General features: G+C 37.5%; 1 protein-coding gene across 1 annotated transcript; it reads left to right on the top strand.

Moving 5' to 3' along the window:
• Window positions 1-3,717: 3,717 nt before the first annotated feature.
• On the top strand, window positions 3,718-7,767 carry LOC109966415 (uncharacterized). Its single transcript, XM_020611238.1, has 6 exons — window positions 3,718-3,852; window positions 4,046-4,144; window positions 4,331-4,475; window positions 4,692-4,837; window positions 5,610-5,826; window positions 5,993-7,767. The coding sequence occupies exons 1-6, from the start codon at window positions 3,718-3,720 to the stop codon at window positions 6,109-6,111; spliced, it is 861 nt and encodes a 286-aa protein (XP_020466894.1). The 3' UTR covers window positions 6,112-7,767.
• The last annotated feature ends 6 nt before the right edge of the window (window positions 7,768-7,773 follow it).

Here is a 7,773-nt window from a genome sequence, read left to right on the forward strand (position 1 = left end):
GGTCTTTCCATCAGCACGAGTCAGCCCTGCAGAGCCATAGCATATGCAGTGGACCCATGCTCAGGTGCTCCAAAGTCAGCACAACCGGGTTTCCGCTGCACCATAAAACACATTGCTCATCTTCTACACATTGATCATGTGGGGGTGGTTTGAGCTGCTGAGGATCGACACATAACTCTTGGTGCTGGTGTGGTTTTACTAGCTTGCAACATGGAGCCATTGCTAGGCATTATTTTAAACCCTCATTAGACGACCAAGTGACAGACTCCATTTTCAAATCTTGCTGCAATGAAATTATGTATAAAAAGTGAACCTCAGATGTGTAAGCACTTTTCCTTGGGGCAACATTTCAGCCACTCACACATCTTGATGAGCTGGCTCTATTAAAGACAGAGGTCAGCCCCACCTAGCCCTGGATGGAAGCAGAACCAGCTGAGCCCAATTCAACACAACTATCCCCTTGCTGCTAGAAACAGATGGAAACAGACGCCAACCCAGTGAAAGCGGACTGACCCACCATTAGATTTCTCCCTAATCCACAAACATTTTAATCAGTAGTTGTGGACTCAAACTCTTAAAGTGTGATATCATGTTGAAAAATGATCTGAAGAATTCCTCGGATCATAACTGTCTACAGAACTTAGTCAGGGGCCTTCCCTCCAAAGGTTAGTGGCAAATAATCGCACTTGCTGTGAGACACGTTTTTGTCAGTCTACCTGAAAATGATTCATGTAACCCCATCTTTGCCAAGAGTGTTGGGGAGTAACTAGTTACTGTAATTAAATTATGAAATAATTTCATTATTGCCCTGTGTCCTATACTCCTTTTTTGGCAAGGTATGTCTTTGTTTGGCGAGTTGATTGCATGTTAGATTTTGCTGTTGTGCAAAATGCTTAGTAAGTTGAATGCCTTTATAGATTGTATGTGGGTTTGCTGCACATTCTCCCATAGCTGACAATTGATTCGCAGTCTATCCTACAGGTATGTTCTGGGCAGAAATTATCTTATTTGTATATATTTGTTGGTTAATGTTTCTGCATGTATGTACCTTTAGGAATTGACATCTGTTGCAAGTGTCGCGCTAATAAAATGCCACATGGCGAGTCGTAGGAAGGGGCATGTAACCAGGGTATTTTTGAGCAGTTTAATTGTTTTGATTATTTTTTATCATTTTTTTCTATTGAATGTGGCTTTTAAAAAATTTTTTTTTGGAGTAATAGCCACTGCTGCTTTGCCTAGAGTGTTTTATGTCAAGAAGCCTACTTAAATTTATTGTAGCGGTTAAAAATAAACAAGGTACCAGGCCAGAGGTAATATGTAATAGAACAGTATGTAGTTCATATATAGATATTATTTGTAATAGTTATGTAAGGGTGAGCTAGGTGTTTATGTAAGCTTGATCTGTTTCTCTTCTCTCGCTCAAGCAAGAATATCTTGGGCTGTGTCCCCCTTGTTTAATTTGTGGGTAAACATCCCAAGTGACTTCCTCCTTAGATGGGGAATGGACATAGCTGCAGCCTTATGTGAACTGTTCATGCGCTCTGTTCAGGTTTAGAAATAGGAAATGTGTGCTAGGTCAATTTGATGTTCATGTACTGGACATCTTAGGCAATGCTCGGAAGAAGGGGTGTGGAGCTGGCATGAGAATGCGTCTCTGGCTCAGGCCATGGAAGACTGTGCAACTGCGAGCAGATAAAAGGCTAGGATAGCTGGGTTAGGGAGGAAGAAGAGAGGATGAGAATGCTACTGTGAAAGTGTACCACAGACCTGGCCGGGGGGTCGGGGGAACGAACTCAGGACTAACTGGACCCCCAACCAGGATGGGCTCTGACTGACTGGACCTTGTGACCAAGACTGACTGGCGCTGTGATAATCTTCTTATTTAATACTTTATCTATCCCATTGCAGGAAGAGTGATTCTGTTCTGTTTCCCAACTACCAGATGGCTTAGTTAACTACTACTCTGTTCAGAATAATTGTAGTATTAAATGATTACTCAAATTGGGATGATTTGTCTGAATTAATTTAGTCTGTATCACATTCTAGCCACAACATTATCACTCATACTTATTGTACTGTCAGTGCAGGTAGGGCTGGGTTAATATTATTGTGTATGAGCAAGTATTTAATGGTCTGGTGTACAGGAAGGGAAGACCCTCCTAACAGTTAATATTGTATTGTTGAGTGTGTTTTTTTTTCTTTTGTTTTTGATCGTGCTGAGTTGATTTGTGGCGTTTTATTTAGTGGGTCTGTTTCAACCCGTTGACCTGGGCCATTTTATTCTTGTTTAACCCTTTGTGAGATATTTGTCCTATATACAGTATATTCTAAAAGTGGGTAGGTAGGTTGTCTTGAAGGGCAGTATTCTGGCCTTTGGTGCTAGGCCGTTATAAACATTGATTCACTGTCAGTTTATATATACACTCAAATAAATCCTAATCCTTTTTGGATCAAATAAGGGTCTCTGTATTTTTCAGACTTATCTGTGGGCGAGTTCAAATTGGCCTCATTATCCAGGGGTGCAATATTCTTTGCGTGTAAATCCAAAGGTGAGACCACCTTTGACCAGGCCTTTACCTTGGCCCAGTCACACACAGATGGAAAATGATTGTGGCTAATTAAGTACTATGGGCATACATTTATTAATATGAGTCGTTTTTCAGTTTTACAATAGCATAAGCTGTAACTTAGCACTCATTTGCTAACAGGTTTTATAGATGTGCTTTATTTTTAAAATAGTGAAGAACTGAAATAATAATGAATTTAAATACTCTAAGAAGACTCTTTGTCCAGCACGTCTATACAGTATGAATGCAGCATTAGCCTGAATGGGTGATTTCACGGAGTGGACAGAAAAGAAAGGCAGCAGAAGCCTTAATGTTAGACAAATGTAACTGTGAAATGTCAGCCACTTTGAAACACTGCACTTAAAATCTGAACTCAGCAAACTGAAAAACCATACTCTTCTCTTGCTCCACAGTTATCATGGCACTTTAGTTGCTCTACTGCAGCTATTCAGCTATTCAGTGGCAGAAGGAAAACAGCTTATACTTGCCTTTTATTAATTCCCCGCAGCACTGCAGAGCGGAGTTGCCACCAATAGTAAAACAGTGAAAGAACCAGCAATCACATTTATCCCTGTTATCTCCAAAAAACCTAATGTAAAAAATAAAAAAGGGACATAGCTATATTTGCTACAGAAGTCCTCATTTCAAGAGTTACAATATCAAGGGAAATGGTGTCGTTGCGTGTTAGATTTTACATTCAAAAGGCAAATTCTGTTTTATTCTGACAGCCGTGATCATCAACTACTTGAGGCTATCTGTTTAAAACACACCATGTTAGAGTCGTTTTTCTTTTTGAACCTGTGGATTTTAGTTTTACTTCCTGTTCCACAGATCACAACAATCCTAGCTCTGTGAATGTCTGTATCCAGCCCTGAGTTTTCACACCCTTGATGCGTGTTAGGAAACTAACAGGTTAACCTTATGTGGCTTCCGAGAGGATTGGACAAGGGTAACATTGTTCTCGCCTCGGTGGCATGATAAAGACTCCCTGAGTGCTTATTGCACAAACACAGATGTATTTGTGGGCAACTTTAGAGAACAGAGGAAATTTAACCTGGTTGTTGTGCCACAACCCAAGTGGATCTGTTTATGGGCTCTTCCTATAGGTAGCATGTAAGTTGGGTTTTTGTTCGAGTTGTCTTGGGTAAGGATGCGGAGGTGGTTAAAGGGTGAGGACATCTGGAAAAAAGTGGAAGATAAAGAGTGGGGAGGAAAGAGGAAGATAAAGCCCAACAGCAAGTGGAAGGACAACAAGGAAGACGAGAATCAAAGACAATCAAAACAGGTAAATAATAGTAAAAAGTATGCAGATTATGGCTCTCAGAATTATTTTAGAATAGAATAGCATGCAGTGCAAATCAGAAGTGACATTTAAGATTTGGAGAAATGGTACCTCTATTCTAATGAGAACTAAATATTTACCCTTTAAATAAATGAATGTACATCATTGCTAATAAACTATAAACTGTCAATTGCAGCAAAAAACTAAAAAGGCAACCTGTCCTGCTAAAGAGACTGCAGATCAAATGATTGAAGACTTGAAGAAGGATCTGATGGCAAAACAAAAAGTTTTAAAGGTAATGTATTGGAATATTTACAAGCTTTAGTGTTTAAGTCAGTAATTTTTGATGAAGAAACCGTAGACTGTTAAATGTTGTTTAATTGTAAATGTGTGCCTTGTGTTTGTCATCATCATCAATCATGTTGTGTATGACACTATATTTCTCTGTGTGTGTTTTGGTGTTTGTGTCCGTGTCTTGTAGTCAACAACAGAATATGAGGAATCATCTGACGAAGACCTGCTGCCCAGGAACTGGAGCAAGGCTCGGCTGCAGATAAAGGAACTAATAGCTGAAAACAAGAGGCTTAAAGAAGGCAATGTAAAAAAGATAGTGGAAGCAATGAAAGGTACGTTTATGAAAATATTTTTTAGTCTTTTCATGTAGAGATGAGATCACTCATAAGTGCATAACAAGTAGTTTTGTAAATGAATATACGTACATGGGATTATATCTAGCTTATTCAAACTTGTACAAAATCTTTATTTTACGATTTGGAACTTTGCTTTACTAGCAGACACAAGGCTTAGAGGTTTTTAATCAATTACATCTTCATTCTCAACAGAGCTTCCAGCAGTCATGCAGAAGTTAAAAGACATAACAGAGCAATTTTCTTGGACCTCAAGCAGTGCATCAGCCGGATCAACACCAGTGCGATCAGAACTGCCAGGTTCTACACCTGCGTCTCCTGAATTGGAGTCTGTTGACATGGTAATGCTTGTACTGCACTGGTACATTCTAATTACATTTCTGTCGCAGCCCAGTTTACTGCTGCACCCCAAGTCTCGAATGTGTTTTTTTATGGCCTGTGTCTAATTTAAGCTACTTTTAGTGCAGAAAAAGTTTGCATTTTGACTTCATAGATTGCTTCTGCAATGTGGTTTACCAAAATTTCTGATGCGGACACAGGCAAAATAAGTTCATTTAATGTTTTAACCATTTAAGGGTGGGCTTTGAGTCCGTTTGTGTCATATTATCACTAGATGGCACAGTTATAATTTTAATACTTCCCAATCCTATAGGCACTGAATGGAAAATAGGTTCATTGTAACATACAAAGCAAAATTGAAATACAGATTAAAAATTCATCAGAGTAGCAGTGTAAAATTCACCAATTGTAATTACAATTTTCCCTAACTGCAGAATCAAGAATCATTTGGCGTGTGTTTATGACTAAACCATGTGCAGTCATCTCACCTGATCCACACATTGCGTGTGTATACCCAAAAACTGATATACAAACCCAACAGAACATAACTCAATTATAAGAAATCACATGACATTATTCTTCACATGTTAGTGTAAGATTACTACACAAAATTTTTTCAGGCAGCACTATCACATCTAAATAAATAAGTTCTCTTTCTTTCTTTTTTTTTTTTTACAGTGAGGATTTGCTACAGTAGTTCATTACTTGTGTAGATGTGTGTACAGTAACAATAATATATGGCCAATTCTAAATAACTGATTATCATTTTTGCAGGTGTCTCTTGTGCCAGGCTCTGATGTCAAAGTCCCCAGACAGAAGCTTAACTCTCTGCAAACTTCAAATTCATCAGTTTACATTGGAGACCTTGCAGTGCTCGTCTACAGCAGGGAAACATTGTCTTGCTCAAGTTTGACAGGAAGACAGTCAGGAGCACACAAAGATGTGGAATCAAAACCTCAACTCGATGGCACAAAACTCGATGCTATTCTTGGTGAGTGTATGAAATTAATTTAAAATCAATTAGTACACAACCTCTATTTATGTAGAATGATTTATGGAAAAATTACTGAGGTGAAAAGCTGAGAATGTTCACACTGCGAATGTTATAAAAGTACATTTTGATACTTTGTTTTGTGTTTTATCTGTTTAACTCACAGGCCACGCTCTCTCAAAGTTCCCAGGAATAAGCGTACAAGATGTAAGAAGAATAATCCAAAAAAAATGCAACAATGAAAACTACAAGCAAGCTGCTACTAAAAAGACATTGGACATTTAAACTTTGGCAATATAATATTTCTGCACAAAACCAAATACTGTATATGGTTAAAACCTGCTTCCCTTGTTCTGAAAGGTATGTGATTCTTGTGGAAGTTTCACAATTCATATTTTAGTCTTTTTTGAAGTGTTAGTGCTTCCAGACAGGTTTAAAATGTGCTCTGTGAACTGAATCTTGGTTTTAAAAACAATATCGCAAATCTTGCAATTAGATTTGCAATATGTGAGTGTAAATTTGGAACTGTTCAGTTGAGCTCAATAAAATACCGCAATCAATATTTGTCACTTAGGAGCTAGAGGTATTACTAGGTTATTTGTAGTACACTTGAAAATGTATTTTTGTACACTAACCAGAGGACTAGAAGTTTATTATTAGTATACTAATAGGAAACCTAAAAGGTTACTTTCAATATACTTCAAAGTGTATTTTCATAAACTAAAATGGGCACTAGAGTTTACTGATGGTAAACTAATAGTATACCAAGATGATTACTTTCAGTATACATTAAAGTGTACTTACATAAACTAAAAGTAGACTTGAAATTTATTAAGAGTAAACTAACAGTATACCTGGAAGATTACCTAAAGTATACTTCAAAGTGTACTTTCATAAACTTAAAGTGGGCCAATTTAGTCCCAAGAAGTATACTTGTTAGTAAACTGCTAGTACATTTGAATCAGTGTACTTGGTAAATAAAAGTACACTTGGGGAAATACTTTAGTATACTTAAAAAACATGTACTTGAGGTATACTTCTTTTTGGTAAGGGAAAAGACTAAACTGCAAACCGTTTGTCTTTGGGAGGAGGCCTTATTCTTTTTTCTTTGTTTTCTGATGGACTGAGAACCAACGATTAAGGTGCATACTGCCTCTGACTGTATCACAGTGTATAGGCTCATTGCATTGAATTACTTGAAACTGGGGGGGAACAACAATATTCTATTTACTATTATTTTCTCAAAAATGAATCTACTTAATCCCCCATCAGCTTCTATGCTTTTAATACCATCAACTGCCTGCTGTTGTAGTGCCTGGGCCTGTTCCTTATCGCTGAGAGCTGCATTATACCATAGTACTAATATTAATACATTGTAAACATAGCCTACTCTGTTACATAAGTCTGTTACAAAAAGTCATGTATTAATAATGTTAAGTAAATATTAATTAATAGCATTAGTATGCTACTCAGTGCAGAAAGATTTTATATTATACAGTAGATTATATTATTACATTATTAGCCAATCACTCACCCAGAGGTAAAAGCAGGACTTGACTGTTGAAGTTGGTTGAGATGGAGCTTTACTTAACTATTTTGTATCCAAATGCAGACATGCAGCTATGATTATTTTCATTATGGATTAACCAGATGATTATTTTCTCTAACTGGTTTGTAAAACTTCTGAGAATAGTGAGATATGCCATGGCAGTGCTCTCTACACAATTATCAAAATAGTTCCACAGACAATGTGAAAAAATATTTCGATGGCACATTTTATGTCTCACATTTACTGTATTGGATTAAAGTTATAAACTGTACACTTACCTTGAGCTGTAAGGAGGGATGGTGTTCTCCAGGGTTTGTACTTTTGAGGTATCCAAGCTAATCCTGTGTTGGTAACTCACATTTCATTTAGCGATCACCCTTGGGAGCCAGGCTGAGTCC

Source organism: Monopterus albus, unplaced genomic scaffold, assembly GCF_001952655.1.
Source record: "Monopterus albus unplaced genomic scaffold, M_albus_1.0 scaffold111.1, whole genome shotgun sequence".
In the NCBI taxonomy this organism is placed as follows: domain Eukaryota; kingdom Metazoa; phylum Chordata; class Actinopteri; order Synbranchiformes; family Synbranchidae; genus Monopterus; species Monopterus albus.

Excerpts from the sequence above, each read along its gene's own strand:
- LOC109966415 (XM_020611238.1), top strand. The coding sequence starts at position 3,718 with ATGCGGAGGTGGTTAAAGGGTGAGGACATCTGGAAAAAAGTGGAAGAT. Across the intron at positions 3,853-4,045 it reads ATCAAAGACAATCAAAACAG|CAAAAAACTAAAAAGGCAAC; the intron begins GTAAATAATAGT and ends TGTCAATTGCAG. Across the intron at positions 5,827-5,992 it reads AAAACTCGATGCTATTCTTG|GCCACGCTCTCTCAAAGTTC; the intron begins GTGAGTGTATGA and ends TTTAACTCACAG.